The sequence below is a fragment of the Mustela nigripes genome, chromosome 6 (assembly GCF_022355385.1).
Source record: "Mustela nigripes isolate SB6536 chromosome 6, MUSNIG.SB6536, whole genome shotgun sequence".
Taxonomy (NCBI): domain Eukaryota; kingdom Metazoa; phylum Chordata; class Mammalia; order Carnivora; family Mustelidae; genus Mustela; species Mustela nigripes.
In genome coordinates this window covers 125,470,153-125,491,643 of record NC_081562.1, presented here as the reverse complement: position 1 = coordinate 125,491,643, position 21,491 = coordinate 125,470,153, and the positions used below count along the sequence as shown (strand labels likewise).

Here is a 21,491-nt window from a genome sequence, read left to right as displayed (position 1 = left end):
GTTAAACAGAGAATGACCATTAAAACACAGCAATCCCACTCCCGGATGTATATACCCCAAAGACCTGAAAGCAGGGACTCAAACAAAAACTTACACACACAGATTTGGAGCAGCACTAGTCACAGTAGCCAAAAGATAGAAATAGTGCAAATGTCCAACGATGGATGAATGGATACACGTACTGTGGTCTGTACATGCAAGAGAATGTTATTCAGCCAGGAATGAATTACTGCTACTTGCCACACACGGACAAAACTCAGAAACATTCACACGGACAAAACTCAGAAACATTACACTATGTGAAGAAGCCATATGAAAATGTTATATAAAATATCCAGAACAGATGAGTCCAAAGGGACAGAAAACACACCGTTGATTATCAGGGGATCTGGGGAGGGGAGAAGAGTGAATGACAGCTTAATGGATACAGGCTTCCTTCCGGGGCAATAAAATGTTTTGGAACTACAAAGAGGTGGTAGATGCTCAGACAGGTCCTTTAATTCTGTACTAAATGCCACTGAACTGTTCACTTTAAAATGAATGAACATAAAATGAATTTCATGTTCTGTAAATTTCACCTAATATAAGAAATAGTTTTGGAGATTGAGCCACAAGGCTGTGTGTGTCCCACTGCATGGATATAGCACAATTTCATTATCGCTTCATATGTTGATGAGTCCTTAGATTGAATCCAGTGTTTGCCTGTTGATTATGAATAAAGCAGCTATGAATACTCCTATATAAACATTTTTGCAGGCAAATGTTTCAGTAATCTTTAGTAAATACCTATGAGTGCCCTTATCATTTCATAAAAATAAGTGAAAAATATCAACAACAGCTCTATCAGTCATAAAGTGCACAGGTATCAAAACTACTAAAAACATCAAAGATGGAAATCAATTGCAAATATTAAAGCAAATGGTGTGGTATCCCTGCTGCAGAGCAGACTTAAGCCAACAGGACATGTTCGATTAGGAAGACAAAGAAGAAAATTAAAGAACAAGTATGAAATGCTAATACGAGGTTAGCCAAAACTGTATCTGAAAGTTGAATTAGAATCTTTTCACACTCTTTCCCTTTGAAGGGAACAGAACGCTCTTTCTCACACATTTCCAAGGAAGAATTATGACAATAAAGAATTTTCTGAGAAGTCATGGAAGAAACTGGGAGGAAACCCTACAACCAGATGGCTTCAGTTCATAAGTCCAATACTGCCCTTGCTAGTTACTTGAACACTTCATGCCCCCATTTCCTCGTCTAAAAACTGGAGGTGATACTATGCACTCCAGAAGGCTGATGAGTTAGTCCATGCAAAATTTCAAGACACACTGTAAGTCAGGGGCGGCCACTGCCACCACACTATGACCACCACTCCCACCACCGGCTCCTCCTCCTCCTCCTTCTTCTTCAACATCATCACCATCTCTAGTTCCTAAAGTAACTTCAAGATAATGTCAGACACTTGTGGATAGTCTACTGAATGGTATTAAAAATGAATAAAAATATGTAACTAATTAGTATATTTACCTACCTACAAGAGAAACTCAAATCATTGGAACTGTCAATATAGTTAAAAATGGGTCCCAAGGGGTTTAGTGAATGCTCTACGATGTCAGCAGAGACCCATGGAACTCATTTAGTATTGCTACCTTTTAGAAATAATGAAACACGCTTCTATTGCCTTACTCCACACTATAGAGCATGGACTGCCCAAAATAAGAAATTCCTCTTACAACAAACTTTCAGGTCCATTTTTTAGCGTTATATTACTCCGAGGGAATAGGTTTCCAGCCTATTAATGGAAATTAGTAGCATAAAATATACCCAATTTTCTCGGCTTTCCAGAATTTACTTCTTCATTAAATGGAAGACTGGTCTCTAGGCACAGTGGGTACTGTGCAGCTGGCAAAAAATGCTGAAATGGCCCAATCAGATTTTGCGCTCAGGGATTTGGAAGTATGACGATGAGAGAGGAAGGAAGAACATACAGTCAGGGTTGTACCTTACACAGATGACGGCTCATGAAAAAACCAGGTATAATCAAAGTTAACTATGGAAGTCATTTAGAACCTCCAGTGAATACCAGACTCTGGGTCTTTGGAAGATCAGAGCCAAGATTTTGTTGTTGTTACTCTCTGCATTTAGTAGCTTTCCAGGTCCTAATTCTGGTGCCTGTGGCTCCCTACATATCCTGTTGCCCTTGACACTGAATTTGGAGATGCCGTGATGGTTTTTTAGAATTAACACATCTTTCCTGAGGTACTTTGTGGAAGTTTCTATTTCTTTTCTTTTTCTTTTTTTTTTTTTTTAAAGATTTTATTTATTTATTTGGCAGAGAGAGAGGGAACACAAGCAGGGGGAGTGGGAGGGAGAAGGAGGCTTCCTGCCAGGCAGGGGCTCAATCCCAGGACCTTGAGATCATGACCTGAGCCAGAGACAGGCGCTTAACGACTAAGCCACTCAGTTGCCCCGGAAGTTTCTATTTCTTGCCACTAAAAGAGCCTTGGTTAAAAAACCCAAACATAGGCTACAAAGCTGTCTAGTCAGAAACAACTGTGATCACAAAAACAAATTTTTACTACAGAGAAAATTTATAATATCCCCAGTTACTTTTTTTCTACTATTAATGCTTAAATATAGATTTTAATCCCAAAGTAGAAATCCAACAGTTACTTAAATACCTAGCAAAATGATAAACACATTTTTAAAACATTGGAAATGTCCCTAAAATTAAACTGAGACAGAATTTTTACTCACAGAGTAAATAGAAAAGAAATAATAGTAATTATAAACTTTTACTTATTCTTATTTTGATTATTTATGAATATCTTCTCCAGAGACTTAAGGGATAACAGGACAGCAGCAAGACAGCAATTATCTACAAGCAACTACTATCACCAAAAAATATTTTTCTACTTTGATGGCCTTTTTCTTGTAAATATTATTTGCATCATAATACCAAAAACTAATCAATAAGAAAAAAATAATTTTAAAACACAAGACAGTACACATATATAGTATCTAAGAAACATAATAGAATGGGAAAGTTGGGTAAGGAGAATAATCAGAAAATTAAGTGGCAAAAGAGAGTCCACAAAATTGCCAAAAGGAAAGAACACTAAAACAAAACGTTTCAGCTGTTTCTCAGAATTTTGGCATTGTAACAGGATCTCTTAGGAGTTTGAATAAATGTCTGGCAATTACTTCCTCTCCAGTGATTCTAGGCTTTACACTGGAGGCTGGGATTCCATTTCATTAAAACAAAATTTACATAAAAGGATTTTGTAATCTCACTATGCTTGAAAATAAGTTTTAAAAGAATATAAAACTGTAAAATAAAAATCATAATGTTCAGTTGAATTAAAATAATAAACTAAATGTAGTTTGCCTCTAAATTGGTTGCATTCTCAAACAAATGATCTATAAAGAAACATTTCCACATAAAATATATTCTCATGGTTGATTGATGGTTGAGTTGAAAAGGTATTATGAGTGCTGTAGTTTAGTGAAGTAGGCCTCGGAGGACTAGCCCGTGAGCCACTACCAACGGGATGACAGGAGCAAACCTTGTTCCTGGGAGGCAGAAGGGCAGAGCACTAGGCACTCCTTAACTCAATGAACGTTCTGAGTCCACTGCTAGCCAGGCATTCAGAATTGAGTAGTAAGTGCTGACTGTTCCTATAAGGTGTTCAGGGCTTCTAAACTTGGAATATCTCTGACTTTTATATGAATTCTTTGTCTTTAGGTATCCACAAATATGGAACAAATTTCTTTGTTTTTGTTTTTTAAGATTTTGTTTATTTATTTCAGCCCCACTGAGCAGGGAGCCTGATGCGGGGCTCGATACCAGGACTCTGGGATCATGACCTGAGCCAAAGGTGGATGCTTAATGACTAAGCCACCCAGTGGCCCCTCAACTTCTTTGTTTTTAATTTTCTCAAGGCAGAGAAATATCACAGAATTTCATAACATACTAAATATACCCTATTTCATCCACTGATTCCTAACTTTACGTAAGTCAAACTATTTTTTAAAAGATAGCATTATTTATTTTAAAGATTTATTTATTTGAGAAAGAAAGCGCATGTGTGTCTGAGCAGGGGAGGGAGAGAGAGAGAATCCTCAAGCAGACTCCCTGCTGAGTGTAGAGCCCGGCACGGGGCTCAATCTCACAACCCAGAGATCATGTCTTGAGCCAAAACCAAGAGTCTGATGCTTAACCGACTAAGCCACCCCGGCGCCCCCAAAGAAAGTTTTACTTTTAAACAAAAACAAATGAAGGAAAGTTAAGTAAAGAGAAGAAAGATGGCAGAGTTCAGTGCAGATGAACTTCTGAGTTAGACACCTGCTCTAGAAGTTCAGCTCGGTTCTTTAGTGGTGTGATCTTGGGAAGGTCATTTCACATCTTTCTCAGCCTGGGTTTCCTCATCTACAAAATGGGAATACTGGCTCACACCTCTCAGCATTATTATGAGTATGAAATAGGATAAGAACATATACTATGATGCCTGGCATGGATTAAGTCTTCAACCAGATGGTGAATATAGCTTGCCTTGTGTAGCACAGGATGTTGTGCGCATGGCCTCTACCTACACGCCAGAAGCCCCACCCCCACAGTCAGTCAAAATGGCGACAGTCAAAAATGGCTACAGATATTGCCACATGTCCCCACGGAGCAACTGAATGCAAAGTGGAATCCTATGACAAAGAAAGGACCCTAGGAGAAAGACTGGTAAAACCCAAGTAAAGTCTGTAGTTTAGATAGCAGTATCATACCAATGCTAGTATATTACTTTTGTTCACTGTGCCATGATTATGTTAGTTGTTGAACATTAGGGGAAGTCAAATGAAGGATATATGTAAACTGTGCTATTCTGGCAACTTTTTTTTTTTCAAGTCTCAAATTATCTAGAAATAAAAGTTTTTAAAATGGGTGCATTTTATTGTATACAGATTTTAGCTTATTAGAATTCATATAAAATTAAAACAAAAATATGTGGATGTTATTAAAAAATATCCTTATCCCCAGCCTGATTCTCCTTTTAAACTCATTAAATATAATGCTTAAGTCAGGAGTAAGATTAACTACAAGAAGACCTAAAACACTCTACCTTTCAGTATTTGAGTCAATAAATCTACTAGATAAAACACACAGCATTTCTTACCTAAAAGAATTATTAAACTTATATGATTACTAATTAAATAAAAATATCAGATTAGTTTCCTCATAATCATTTCTGTTCCTCCACATAAATACTAATATATAATTAACAATAAAGTCATCACATGTTCAAATCATGATGAGACAAATGCATCCATAAAACTCTGCAGTTGACAGTAAAATTATTTGATTTCCATGACTCTCACATCTAAGCGTTATACAGTTAGACTCCAAAAACAGTATCAGTTCATTTAATATTACTTCAAGAGCAGAAAAATATGTAAATAAACATTCAGAGAAAACTTAAAACTTTTATAGCATACCTCCTCCTTTGCCATTTTCTTCATCCTACAATATAAAAAAATACAGCCATATATGAATACTTAATTATAAACGCTAGTGACATCACAGCAAGGTTCAACTCAATTCAAACCACCCTCCCCAAAGTGTGCCAGTAACAATCTCACTAAGTGCCCTTTGCCAGAAGGACAGCGCTTTCACACACAGGGTAAGAGGGGAGGTTGAGAGAAGACAAGAAGAAGGCAGGAATGATTTTGTGGAATGATTTCTCTTACCTTATATGAAAATTGAATTGCAGACTCTGGGGGATACACAATAAAATGCCTTAATGTAAAACCAAAGCCTTGAGATGTTCTTTTCAACATAACTGTTTTGGGACCTGGCCAGGAGAATGTTTCATCTTCGGACGGTGATACAGTTTCACTTTGTTCTTTTCCATCTTTAGTTTTTGATACCTAAAATAAGAAGGTATTTAAAAGTTAACTTGATAACTCAATACACTTATTCACTTAGGAAAAAAATCGTACGTAAACATATAATCACCTGAGCACAGACACAAACCTAAGGGAGAAAAGGGAATCAGGTTCTTCATATTATAACAAATCATGGAAAGCATCAAAAACAGAATTTTTTTCTAGAAAGGGATGCTATGAGAGTTAATCAGAAGCAAGAAGGAGCTCTTGGAAATTAGAAATATAATGGCTTAAATTTAAAATGCAATAGAAGGAATGAAGCTAACACCACAAAACAGAAGCTATGAAAGAAAAGATATGTAACTTTTGGGTGCCTGGGTGGCTCAGTGGGTTAAGCCACTGCCTTCGGCTCAAGTCATGATCTCAGGGTCCTGGGATCGAGTCCCGCATTGGGCACTCTGCTCAGCAGGGAGCCTGCTTCCCTTCCTCTCTCTCTGCCTGCCTCTCTGCCAACTTGTGATCTCTCTCTGTCAAATAAATAAATAAAATCTTAAAAAAAAAAAAAGAAAGAAAGAAAAGATATGTAACTCTTACTACTAAGGCAGAACACTGAAACTGTTATCAGAGTCCAACAGAAACAAACGTTGATTAGAAACTAGTAGACAAGGCCTTCAAGTTCTGAGCACAAATCCAGTATTCACGTAGATAATCCTTCCACTCTCCTGGCCATCCAGTAGTTTGATCTCTTCTCCTCCACTCTTGGTTTTCATGATTATAACTGAAAACCCTGTGCAATTTCAAGTTAGATTCCACTTTTCATTTCCTCTCATTCCTCAGCTCTTCTAAATCTGCTAGGTGGGGCTGCCCCTCCTACCTCCTCCCTGTCCCTCACCAGCCCACGTTCTCACTTCTCTCCGAAGCTAGTTCAATTCACTCCTTTACCTTTCTCGTGCGTCCTCAAAGTCGCCTGACAAAACTTAACGCTGGATAAATAATTACCATTGCCTACTCCGGACCTGTACCTAGACGGCCGAACAAGACTGGCATTAAAAAAACAAAACAAAACAACTAAGCTGTTTTCACTCTAAGTTCATAACCACTAACCTCAAGGGAGACTTTCCGTGTTGTCTGTCAGTAATAATACCGTTCTCCCCAGTCCACTCACGCTACGTGACTATCCCATCCCTTCTCCTCCAGCCTCGCCTGTAGCTAATGACCCTGCTTGCGACTACACTGAAAAAACACGAAGCATGAGATGAGAACTTAATCACTTGCCACATCTACCACTTACCACCTGCAGTGGGAGCCATGTTTTCCTCCCACACAATCCTGCTCCGATGGACCATTCTTCTAGGGCCCCTACCTGTATACTAGATCCCTCTTAATAGTCAAAGATGTGGTTCCCACAATTCTCCCCTCTCTTTCATATCATCTATTTTCTCTACTATAGCCCTATCAGAACACACACATTTCATAAATTCTTTAATTTTAAAACAACAACAACAACAACAAAATTGTGGAACCACAGAGCCCTCTCCAGTTACCACCTTGTTTGTCTGCTGATTCTTTAGACCAAAATTCCTCTAAAGTTGACTACGGTAGCTCTCTCCATTTTTCTCCTTGCATTTCCTCTTGGTCCCCCTGAATCAAGTTTTGTCTCCACAATTCCCTGTTACTGCTGTCCTGGTCAAGGGCAACAATGGTTTCTACACTGCTAAATTGAGCAACCGATGTTCAGTTCTTGTCTTGTGTTGACATATCGACTGGTTCAAGGATTGCGCTGCCCTTTTTGAAAATTTTTCTCCACTTGACTTTCCATACTGATTTTATTCCTAATTCATGGTCTGTTTCTTCTGCCTTCCTTGTTACTACATCATTTGCTAAACTTCTGAACTTGGGAATACCCAGGGCTCAGTCCATGGATTTTTCCAGCTCTATTCTGTCTTTTGGTAATTTCATCCAGTCTCATGCTTTAAACTCCATTTATATACAGGTGACCCCTAACTTCCAATCTAATAGGTATCTCTTACGTCTGCATTGCTACTAAGATTTTGTACTAAATTACAATTCCAAGTTCATCTTAGCAGTTTTGAAATGTCACTTTTATCAAACAGCAGATACTTGAATTGCTTAAATTGATTTTATTTTTTATGTTGCACTAGTGAACCTATCTATTCCTTTACAATGACTTGCTTCTTATGAAGGTGTTAAATTTAAAAATTATACTAAGAAGAAAGTAAGTCCAAGAGACTTCTAAATCCTGAATATTTTCATCACATAGTCAGTATCTGGACTGTTACTAGTGACCTATTAATTTCATTTTCTTTTCTTTCTGGAAAGATAGCTAGACAGTAACATTCTCCAATCACACTTGCAGTGAGGGCAGTAGGGACCAAGTTCTACTCAATGGAATGTAAAGAAAGTAGTATACAACATACAAAAATCAACTGTATTTCTATATACTAACAGTAAGCAAATGGTACCTAAAAAATTTTAAACTACCGTTCAAAATATGAAATAATAAGGATAAATTTGACAAAAGATCTGCAAAGCCTATTAAACTACAAAACACTGCTGAGAGATTAAAGGAATATCTAAATAAATGGGAAGATATACCATGTTCATGATTCAGGAGACTCAGTACTGCTATAATGTCAACTCTCCCCAAACTGATCTAGAAATTCAGTGAAATTCCCAGTCAAAATCCCAGGAGATTTTTGTTTGGAAGTTAGCAAGCTGTTCCTAAATTTACTTTAAAATGAAAAGATTCCAAACAGCCAAAACGAATTAGAAAAAGAACAAAATTGGTGCACCTGGAATATAAGACCTCAAGACTTACACAGCACCATAATCAAGACTGAAGCCACGTATGAAGACTGTGCATCTGAAGCTAATTTATCATAAACGCAGTTTAGTTTATCCTTCCTTCTAGGAGTTAGAGATTTTGCTAGAAAAAGGAAGTAACAGCAAACATCAACATGGGAGAGTCAAACAGAGTCTCAACGTGATCATATGATCAGGTGAAATCTGCAGGATAAAGGTTATTATTCTGGGCTGAATTACTCAAATAGCTAAGATTTAGAGTGGTGACTGGACCCTCCTTTTGTGAATCAAATGAGAGAATCCTTTTACACATGCACACAAGCCACCCCCCAATTTATTCAGTAAGTGAATATTGAGCACCTACTATATATATCCAATGCTATTCCACCCAGTGAGGATATGAGGGTAAATAAAATATACATAATCTGTTTTCTAAATTAAGCTTCTTATTTTGAGATAATTACAGATTCAGATGTATTGGTAAGAAATTAACACAGAGGGTTCTCCTTGATCTTTATACAATTTCCCTCAACAGTAACATCCTGGAAAACTCCAGTAGGGATCACACCAGCATAATGACATGGATACCATCCAGTCATCTCATCCCCAGCAGAGTCACTCATATCCTGCTTATGCTCAGTTCTACGCTGCAGTTTTGTCACTTGTGTAAGCTTGTGCATCCACCACCAGTCAAGGGACAGCAGAGCTCTGTCACCACAGAATCTCTCCTGTGACTCGTTCATAATCAAATCCACCCTCTCCCTTCAGCCCTCACCCAGTCTCTGACTCTAGGCAACCACTACTCTGTCCCGTATTTCTATCATTTTGCCATTTCAAGGATGTCATACACGTGGAATAACACAGTCAGTACACTTTTGGGAATGCCTCCTTCCACTCGGCAAATTCTCCGGAGATTCAGCCAACCTGCTGCCTGGGTCAACACCTCGCCCCTTTTGTGGCCGAACTGTACTCCAAGCTCTGGATGGATGGCAATCTGTGTAAAGGACATCTCCTTGTTTCCAGTTTGGGGCTACTAGGAATAAACAGGTTATGAGCCTTCATAGGCAGGTTTTGTGTGAACATAATTTCCATCTCTCCGGAATAAATATCCAATGCCTGGGTCACAGGTACCGACATCTTTATAAGAAACTGCCAAACTGTTTTCCAGATTGAATATAGATTTTTACAGTCCCAGGATGTATGAGAGATCTAGTTGCTTTGCTTTTCTTGACAGCATTGGTACCATCATTATTTTTATCTTAGCCATTGTTACAGGTGTGCAGTGACAGGTACTGTGATTATAATTTGCATTTCCCTAATGGATAATAATCAACTTTTCATGTGTTGCTGTCTCATTATGTAATTGTAAAGCACAAAAGACTCTTTAAGGCTTAAGATCAATAAACCCTTTCATGTTACACATGGGGAAACTGAGGCCCAGATTAGTTAAGTGATTGACCTGAGATTACTGCTGCCTAAAATCAGGCAAGAAATAAAATCATGGTTTCCTGAATCTGAAGCTAGAATATCTCATATCTCCTCTATTTCATTTTATTTTCCATCTCTTTTTTTCTGTAGCCTGCACAGATCCTTCTCCCCAAAAGCTCTTCGATCTAATTTATTATATTTTAAAATTTCATTTTCCTGCAGGACTCTGAATTGAGCACTTTAAAAACTGTACATGTATTAATTTTCTATTGAGTGCATTATTAGGACTTGGCCCCACAGCTCCCAAATGTATTCAAGTTTTCTTCTCTCTTCCTTTGAATATAGAGAGAACCATCCGTATTAGGATTTCATGCTTCAAGTTCTGAACTAAGCCTGCTAGGTCTCGTTCTACCAAGTTCTTCACAAAAATGGCAAGGAAGAAGAATAGGCAATTCCTTTTTTGATCCCTATAAACTTTTTAAGATTTCTGAATGCAACACAGCTCTGTTGCTCTATTATTCTTTCTTCCCAGAACATTACACGGAGTCCTCTCCAGCTTCCTCTACTTTCCCTATAGGACAGAAGGGAGGATTATACTGCTTTCCACACAGAAAGCGAAGATGAAAAGAAATACACATATGTGCCTTCTCGACTCTTTCTTCTCCTTACCCACAGAGCCGTTTGATCTGTTGCATTTTATACGAAGGGCAAACCACAGGCACACAGGGAAGGACAGAACAGTCACAGATCCCTCCACGAAGACGACCCCTAACCCCGCCCCTCTCCACACGTCACACCTCCCCACTGTGAGCACCAAGTCATGTACCACAGCATCAGGTGCAAAAAAAAAAAAAAAAAAAAAAAAAGCGACTAGAACAATAGCAGTTAAATTCCTGTTGATGAAGAACTGTCATTTGATCCCCTTAAAAGACTTCATAACAAGGTCACTTGATTGAATAAATAATAATTCAAGGTTAAAAGAAGCCAAAATAAAGGCCAAGAACTACCCAGATATAAGAATTAGACAAAGCAACCTAAAGGACTGAGAAGGAAGGTGTAAGGGAACACAATCATGTAACAATAAAGGAAATTAAAACCTCACAGAAGAGTGTGCAAACAGGCATGAGGGAACTTTGGATCATGTAAATGTTCCAAAACAAAAGTAGACGGTGATCGCGGTTTCACAGCTGTATAAGTTCAGTACTTCCAGTAGTAGGTGAATTTTATAGTATTCTATAAAATTCTATACTATACTATAGCATAGTATAGTATAATGTAAATTATACTTCAATAAAGGTATTTTTTTTAAGCTCAAGTAAAAAGTATAAAGTCTAAACGTTATCCTGGGCTGTCATGAAAGTAAACATGAGAGTTCTGAAGGAATGTACACACAATAAACACATAACCCCTCAGCTATCTGTTGTAAGTACTTGTACTTGAAGAATGGAGAACTCCCCAGTATACGGCAGGTATCACTCATGATAAAGTACACAGAAGCATCCGTTCTGTGCTCGCCGTAAAAGATCCTAATACTGACTCTACCAAAGATTATGAGCCCTATTCCTACTTCTTTGAAAATGTTTCACTTCATCTTACCACTGACAATGTTAGTAGCACCTGTTGTTTAAAGTAAGATTTTCCTCCTTATTTTAGGGCCAGACTTTTAAAAACTGAAGTAATGCCTTTTTAAGATGTCACTTGCTGAGGAAACATAAGATTGGAATGTCTGGTCCTTAGATTTTTTTTTTCCTTCTACATATTTGAAGTGTTATCATAGCTACGTCTATCATCTGGCTTGATAATTTTTTCTTTCATTGCTCAGGGAGTTGGCGTGTGCAGGGGGACGAGCCCGGACCCAGGAGCCAGACTCCCTGAGTCCTTGGTTCTCCAGCTGTGGAGGTTGGACAAGATCCCCACCATAGCTGTGCCTCGGGGCCTCGTCTTTACTATAGGATGATAGTAACAGTGCTTCATATGCTTCTGATGAGATTAAATGAGTTAAAGTTTATAAAGTGTTTAAAACAAGATATTACACATACTAAGCACTAGATAACTGTTTAAAAAAAAAAAACCCACAGAGATTGCCAGTAAGTAAGGCACATATGTGTATTTCTTTTCATCTTCGCTTTCTGTGTGGAAAGCAGTATAATCCTCCTTTTTTTAATGTGATTTCCTTTTCTATTCAGAGTTATGGTTTTTAATGTGATTTTTTATCTAAATGCACTTTTCTCACTTCTGTCTCTTTCTCTCTGATTTTCTCTCTTATTTCAAAAATGTACAAGGAAACCACTTTTCAGATACTAAGAGAATAGCATATAAAACAGTTTTGTCTGAAAGGACAAACCGAATCTTAACTATCCATTTAACTTTCTACTAGATTTTTACATGTATCATAGCAAGTCTGATGGAGAAATACATTCACAGTGGTTGAGGGATTTGTCAAAAATAAATGGCTAGGGGGTGACAGAATTAGCCTACTTTCTCTGCTCTATGGCATGAGAAGAAAGGAAGCCACATGGATCATTGAGATATTAGATATTACTTATTAATTAATTAATTTGTTTGTTTGAATGAGAGAGAGCAGGAGGGGAAGGGACAGAGAGAGACAGAGTATCACAAGCAGGCTCCATGCCCAGCACAGAGCCCAACTGAGGGCTCAATGTCATGACCCTGAGCTAAGCCCAGACCGAGTAGCCCGCTTAACTGAGTGAGCCACTTGGGCACCCCTAGATATTGCTTATTTAAAAGTGTTTCCTCTATAGTCCTAATACCACAGAGTTAATCTTGTAACGAATTATTCCTCACATATCGGGCAAAATTTTTCAACATATGTGGAAATATAATGCTTTTAGGGTTTTTTTTGTTGTTGTTTAAATTTCAACTGAGCTAAAAAGACTCTTGAATAGTTTTATTATATGCTAAGTATGCTTGGCAACCCTTTACTTGCAGCTTCTGTTTAAAGAGTTCTCCTACACTTGTTTCGTTGTTTGTGTTTTTGCCAACCCAGGATAACAGTTGGAACTATTCTGATGTTGAATATTATTAGATGTATGTAGATGTGGTTTCCTTAGAATTAATTCTAGCTTTCAGTAAATATTTTAATATTTCAGAGATAAAAGATGATGACCAAAGAAACTGAAAAATCTAGATGACTTTAGTCTAAAATATTTCAAATTAAACACTTGGTCCTCATTTTTAAAATATAAATATTTTTTAAGTTCATTATTTACTTGGACATTCCTATAGTATCTTCTATTTAGGGTGACTGTTTGATAGGGGTCCTTTCTTTTTGTTTGTTTGTTTTTTAAAAAGATTTTATTTATTTATTTATTTGATGGACAGAGATCAGAAGTAGGCAGAGAGAGACAGGGAGAAGCAGGCTCCCTGCTGAGCAGAGAGCCCAACCTGGGGCTTGATCCCAGCACCCTAAGATCATGACCTGAGCCAAAGGCAGAGGCTTTAACCCACTGAGCTACCCAGGTGCCCCGACTGGGGTCCTTTCTAAATAGTTTCATTTATGATTATTTTGAAACAGCTAGTATTTTTTTTAATGTGATTTCCTTTTCTATTCAGAGTTATGGTTTTTAATGTGATTTTTTATCTAAATGCACTTTTCTCACTTCTGTCTCTTTCTCTCTGATTTTCAGATCCCAACATTTCAAAGACACAAATTCTTAATTCCTCAATTTTACAGCTTCATAAAAGATAGTTATTTTAGGGACGCCTAGGTGGCTCAGTTGCTTGAGCGGCCGCCTTCGGCTCAGGTCATGATCCCAGCGTCCTGGGATCGAGTCCCACGTTGGGCTCCTTGCTTAGCAGGGAGCCTGCTTCTCCCTCTGTCTCTGCCTGCCACTCTGTCTGCCTGTGCTCACTCTCTCTGACAAATAAATAAATAAAATCTTAAAAAAAAACAAAAGATAGTTATTTTAAAATCTGAAGTAAATAAAAAAAATTGGAAACTTCTAGAAATTTTTAATAGCTTAAACTACTATTATGACTTTGAAAAGTTATTTCTAATTTGCTTATGATCTATATAACCTGGCAACAATAAGTCTCATAAAATGAAAAGACGGTAAAAATCAGAGTATATTTCTCTTTAAAACCAATGATACATTCAGACTCATATCCTCATATCCTTTTCATATCCTCTGAGTTGTTTTATCAGCAGTGCTGATGGGTTTAGAGGACATTTAAATTTAAATTTAATCCCCCCTCCTTGTGACTAATTAAAAAAAATGTCTTCATGATAACAGGGTAAGAATCTGAGTTCATTTGCTAAAACAGAGAAATCACCTTCAAAATATTAATTGGAATAAAAATTCTCATGTGTCATCTGACATTTGTAAAACTTTCCTTATAATTTGAAAGAATTCCTCCTTACTACTCTGATTCCAGAAGCAGGTATGACTGTGTCCATTTTTTTCTTTTTAGCGGTCTCTGACATTACTTTCTAATTCTGTTATTTAAAATACTCATTAAAGTAATTAAGGGAGACTGGAGAATGTGACTATAAACTATTGGCCGAAAGAGGAGACAAAGCTTTGATGAACAGCTACCCAATCTCTAATGTGGTTCACTGATTTTCACTGATGTATAAAATTTCATTGTGAATATAATACATCTTATTTATCCATTAACCTATAAATGGAAATAGGGCTTTTTCCAGTTATTTTGCTGTCACGGTTTTAAAAAAAAAAAAAAAAAAAAAAAAAAGCTCTAAGAACATCTCCCCATTGGAAGGATGTCCTTTATACCATAGTTTCCTTGAAGGATTTACATAGGATTTACCTGCTTTCTTTAAGGCATTTACATAGGTTTACATACCATTTAGATGGTTTCTTTATGGTATTTACCTGGTATTTACTTTTATAATTCAATGCCAGAAGATGGCTTGTTAATATAGTAAATTCCAGTGTGTAATTCAGAAATCCGATCTGGACGGTGGCCATAAGCAGACACTATCATAGTTTCCTCCTACCATCCTACTTCACCGAAGGGACATATGGTTTAGGAGACTCTCTTTGAACACACACACAGACTCTGTTCAATATTTCTCCCTCAGAGTTTCACTTGTACTCCCCTAGTGCTATCTTTGGAAATATTTAAAACTCATCTCTCATTTAAAAAAATATTTACAGCTTTGGTTTTGTGGAAAAAGAAATCAAACGAAAAATGTTTTTATGAAGTATTTTGCACACACAGCACACACTGCAGTGTTGTTTCCTAAACAAATGAAAGCCTAAATTCCACTTTATAAGAGTGGAAATAGTTCTACTTCAAGATACATCTTTGGAGCTCCTGGGTGGCTCAAGAGGTTAAGCATCTCAATTCGGCTCAGGTCATGATCTCAGGGTCCTGGATCGAGCCCCGTGTCCCATGGGGTTCCCTGCTCAGTGGGGAGTCTGCTTGACTCTCTCCCTCTCCTGCTCCCCTTCCTCTGCTTGGGGGGTGCAATCTCTCTCTCTCTCCCTTAAATAAAATCTTGAAAAAAAATACATCATTATACCAAAAATTCTTCAAGTGTTAACTACAGTTAAATATGAGGATAAATGATGCTAAAAATTCAAATAGCATCCAGTGAGCCTTTACAGAGCCTCACTCATGTGTTGTCAGTGTTGCCATATTTAATTGTTACTACAACTCTGAGAAGCATAAATTTACATTTATCAAAAATGAGGCTCAGAGAAGTAAAGTGACTTTCCCACAGTCATAAAACATAAAACTCCAGTTGTAGAGATCTTTCCTCTAAAAACCAGCTCTCTATTCCTCTCTCTCTGCCTGCCTCTCTGCCTACTTGTGATCTCTGTCAAATAAATTAAAAAAAGGGGGGGGGGCTGAGTGGCTCAGTGGGTTAAAGCCTCTGCTTTCGGCTCAGGTCATGATCCCAGGGTTCTGGGATCGAGCCCCACATCGAGCTCTCTGCTCGGCGGGAAGCCTGCTTTCCTTCCTCTCTCTCTGCCTGCCTCTCTGCCTACTTGTGATCTCTGACTGTCAAGTAAATTAAAAAAAAATTTTTTTTAATAAAATAAATAAAAATAAAAAACAGCTCTCCATCCCAAAATGTAAAATAACCCAATCTGATTCTAAGATATTCTAAGGGTAAAATTTTGAGTTACCTAACTAGGACTAAGTTTTTCAGAGAAAGAATGTTGGCTAAATCTTTCTAAAATATACAGGACTTCTAAATAATATTTCATTTTTTAAAAGTTTCATCAGTCTGGGGCGCCTGGGTGGCTCAGTGGGTTAAAGTCTCTGCCTTCAGCTCAGGTCATGATCCTGGGGTCCTGGGATCGAGCCCTGGATCAGGCTCTCTGCTCAGCAGGGAGCCTGCTTCCTCCTCTCTCTCTGCCTACTTGTGATCTCTGTCAAATAAATAAATAAAATCTTAAAAAAAAAAAGTTCATCAGTCCATTTATTAATAGCAAATAAAATTAAATACATATTAAACTAATTCGAGTATTTATTTAATCTAATAAAATCTCCTTATGTTACACGGCATACTTAAATCCATACAGAAGGATGGCCTGCAATATATTTTAAGCATCTTTCCTTTAAAAAAACACATTATTTCTTTGAGAGCAAGAGAGAACAGGGGGAGGGGCAGTGGAAGAGAGAGGCTCTCAAACGGACTCCCCACTGAGTGCACAGTGTGATGCAGGCTTGATCTCAGGACTCTGAGATCATCACCTAAGTTGAAATCAAGAGTCGAAGGCTTAATTGCAGGGGGAGCAACAGCAGTGGGGAGAGGGAGAAGCAGGCTCCCTGCTGAGCAGGAAGCCCCATGCAGGGGTGGATTCCAGGATCCCAGGATCAGGACCTGAGCCAAAGGCAGACGCTCAACCCACTGAGCCACCTGGGAGTCCCAAGCATTTTCTTTCTTTTCTTTTCTTTTTTTAAAAGATTTTATTTATTTGACAGATCACAAGTGGGCAGAGAGGCAGGCAGAGACAGAGAGAGGGGGAAGCAGGCTCCCCGTTGAGCAGAGAGCCTGATGCGGGGCTCGATCCCAGGACCCTGGGATCATGACCTGAGCTGAAGGCAGAGGCTTTACCCTACACTGAGCCACCCAGGTGCCCCAAGCATTTTCTTTTTAATAAAGCCTTAGATAATTTAGATTTTACAGAAAACAAAATTCCAAACTAAATTACTCAGGAAAAATTATACTTCACAGAAATTTATCAGTTTGACTACTGGACACTTTTTGAGCATTACTAAAAATAGACTTATACACAACTGAAATGCCAAAATTATTTCTATCTGCTTTACATGAACTTATTTATTTTTATTTAGCTAAAAGAGCAGAGAATCAGGTACTTTCCCAACAAAGCATGTACAGTACTGTATTAACCAGTACTAAGATTTCTGCTTAATTGCTTTTCCTTTTCCTGCATTTTAATAAATACGAACTTCCGAACGAGGAGAGAACCAAAGAATGGAAAGAAATAAATCATTTACTAAATGCATAGTTAAAAGAACACATAAGTGGTCAATCACATTTAGTACACACCCAAAAATAAAACAAGAGTATTATAATCTGCAAATATTCACCATTCAATACAATTTATACAAGGACCAGCATTTTGTCCATACTATCAAAGCCTATCTGAGCTCTACTGAGAATTTATAATCTACTGCCTTTTAAACAAATCTACCAAAATCAAGGAACATAATTTTAGTAACATTCCTCATTTGCTGCTACCTTGCCAAAAAGTATCTGTTAATCATTAAACATGCAAAGACAGAATTGATCATTTAGGGCAAGAAACAAATTTCTCTCTTTTCCAAATACAGTACTATATTGCTAGAATTGTCTCCTTAAACATGAAGTTAGTCAATTCCCAAATTCTCATATCATGAGATTTTCAAATCATAAAGGAAAGACCCTGAATTTCCAAAACACTTTTCTGCTAAGGATTTCTGAAGGGAACTACTTTACTGATCTAAAGTTTAGTTAAGACTCTTATTAACAATATTCTCTCTACTCAGATAAGGACATAGAAAAAAAGATACTATACTAAAACAGATCAGTAAAAAAAATCCAAAAAACTAAAAACAGGGTGTCAGGGTGACTCAGTTGGTTAAGGGTCTGACCCTTGATTTCAGCTCAGGTCATGATCTCAGGGCAGTGAGATCGAGCCCCACAACCGGCTCCCTGGTAGGTATGCAGTGTGCTTAATATTCTGTCTCTCCCTCTCCTTCTGTCCCTCTCTACCTACGAAATCAAAAACAAAAACCCAACAACGTGGTCCTACAGTGTTATAGAAGATGAAATCAAATGCAAATTCCCATGCCCTTCTGCCTGGGAGCGAAACGTTTCTGTAAACCTATTCGACAATATTTATCAAGAGACTTAAATTTCGAACCTTTTAACCTCAGCACTAGCAAAATAATAGGAGACGACAGTAAAGATTCATATAATAAGATGTTCATTCCAAGGTACTGTAAACTCAAACTGGAAACTAACTTTCCAACAACAGTGACAGAAAGGAACAATTAAATACAATTATGATGTAACTACTGAAGTCACAATTGTGAAAAACTGTTAATGGCATGGGAAATGAATGGCATGCCCAAAATACGTTAAGAAAAAAAGTAAGATATAGAAGTCGGAGTTTTGGTAAAAATTATTTTACGCACGCGCGTGCGCGCACACACACACACACAAAATCTTTGGAATCTAGGGCCAGTGTCCTCTTGTTTCCACACAAACCATAGATTTTGTATAATGAACGTGCATGCAAGCACTAATAACTTCTCCCACCAGCCTTCAATGTTGTGTAGCACATGCCTTGCTACAAGGTTATATTCTGAAAACTCCATCTGTGCTGAATGGTCCACTCCCCTTCAGTGCCAAAGAACTCCCCAACCAGTGTACTCCAGTACTCGGGGCAGTTTCCCAGGCCCTTTATCCCACAGAGCATCCTTACTGTAGAAGGTATCCTACCATGCTGTAATTACTTGTTTACACATTTGTCTTCTTAATCCTGAGCAGCTTCCTGAGGAGGGGGTCTATGTCTTATACCAGTACCCAACAAAAACCTGACAGAAAGAATTAAATGAGTAGAGTTTACATAAAACAAAAATAATATAAAATGATTACTTTAAAATCTTGTGGTGGAATCACTCCTGTTCACTTTTCCCCCCATATTTCTCAAGTGAGACAGTAAATGTATACAGCTTTATTTCTATCAAATAGACAAAGATAGAAAAATACACATAAACTCAAATATAGATGTCTATTTTTACACATGTTTTCTTATAAAGAAGCTTTATTAACATGAGTTATTTTCAGAAGCTACTTATTTTCTGATATGAATAAAATCTTGTTTACTCTGAATCAGAGACCAGATTTATTTTTAGGTTAAAAACAATTATAACCCTACCCTTCACGCAGACAGAAATCTCTAGTTTAAGCTTCAATTTCAGATCATTTTAGCTACCAATGAATAATGCGGTCTCCTGTGAGCAGATAGAAGTAATTCTGAGCATGTACGCAGGCTAGAGAAGACATAGGTATAGAAGGTCAGACCCATGTTATGTGATTTGTTTGAAGCACTAGAATGATCTAGAATGTCAGGACTCATCTTGTTAGATGTACATCCACATACATTTTCCAAATCTAAGTTAATTTAGGATTATCAATGACAGTACACTGGCCAAAAAACGTAAAGAATTGACTCAATTTCATTAGACTGAACTATGGAGACTATATAATTTCACAAAATTTGATGGAGTTGGAAGGAAACAGAGATAATATAATCCAACTTGGTCATTCATCATATTTCGTAAAATAGAACACGGAGTCTCAAAGGGGTTAAGTAACTTGCCAAAAGTTACACAATTACTGGGGACCCAAACTATTCATTGTGGTCCAAACTGAGGTAGGGTAGGTCAGGAAGAGAGGTTACATCAGATGTGAAGCATCCATTTCTCACTAGCTCTCAATGAATGTAGCCCATCATAGTCTGATATTTCCAGGAGTGCATGGGCATCCTGATACATAAGGTTAGATCTGCCCTCCAGGAACTTGCACCCCAATGAATAGAAAGATGGTGTGAAGCGTAAAGGAAGTAGCATAAAAAGTACTTAGAATTACTGAGTCTTAGAAATAGGGTACTTTCTCCCTTTCCCTTACCTTTGGTTGAAAGGTAGCCTAAAACAGAAGCTTGGTATACAGAGTATCAAATACACAGAGCTGCACTGCTTGGGGGAGAGGGGCAGGGCGAGTTTGTAGGAAAACCTGCTCCATTCTGCTAGTTCTACAGAAACTCCAACAGTCTGTTAAGGAGCTTATAAGCCAGAGATCTAGTTCAACCAATTTACTTCACAAATACAAAAAATGAGGCCCAGAGAGACTTGCGATGGTCTCATAGCTAATTAGTGACATAGTTTGGACTAGAACCTATGTTTCCAGTCTCCTAATCTTGGAACTTTTCCACTACACTACACCACTAATAGACTGTTTTAGCAATTTTGGGATAACAGCTAATAGGTAACCTATCTTTCTTTTTCCTTTCGTAATTCACATTTATTAAACACATAATATATGCTATGTTCACTAAAGACAAATTAGAAAAATGAAGCTAAGCAAACAGAAAATAATTTCACTTATCTACCATTCCTCCTCTAGAGAAAACTGACATCAATATTTTGGCGTATATATTTCCTTCCAGACTTTTTCATATGTAAATATATACAAATATACACTTTAGATAAATGTTCTTCATATCTACTTATTTTTACTTAATATGTTATGAATGTCTTTCCATATTAATATTTATCCACACACTGAATGCTGCATAATATTTCTTTATATGAATAAACCACATTTTATTTATTCACTCTTTCCTCTTTTAGGTATGCACACTGTTCACTAAACTTTCTTATTCTACTATTAGTATTAATATTATTACTATTGTAACCACTTTGTAGACAATCCCTGTGGAAAAACCATGAGTAGTTTTTTAGGATAAATTTCTAAGAATGGCTTTGCTGGCTCAAATAGTTTTGTTTTAGTTTCACATACAAAATTTCAAAGTACTATCTATGCAATAGAGAACAAAGTCACAACCCAATGACACCATCTGGGTCCGCCACATCCATATTCCGGTGTACAATCTCTGCAAATATGCTACGATGAAAAATGGTTCTTACTGTTTTAATTTTTTGCTTCTTTCATTAGTAGCAAGACTAAGCATCTTTGCATATAACATCCTATTCTTAAAGACCTACAGTATAAATGACATGGAAAAAATAGAGAGTCTTCACCTTAAGACCCAATTACAAAAGAATTATGTCATCAATGGAGTTCAGAACACATTTCTCGTACAAGATTATAAATGAGGGCTGACAGTAATAGCTTAAAT

The 21,491-nt window shown here is 37.4% G+C and overlaps 1 protein-coding gene across 1 annotated transcript in view; it reads right to left on the bottom strand.

Moving 5' to 3' along the window:
- The window catches only part of ARHGAP21 (Rho GTPase activating protein 21), a 137,192-nt gene that overhangs the window by 71,225 nt on the left and 44,476 nt on the right, over window positions 1–21,491 (bottom strand). The window contains 2 exon segments of the mRNA XM_059404163.1: window positions 5,485–5,509; window positions 5,737–5,916. Of these exon segments, the coding sequence (XP_059260146.1) occupies window positions 5,485–5,509; window positions 5,737–5,916 (205 nt within the window).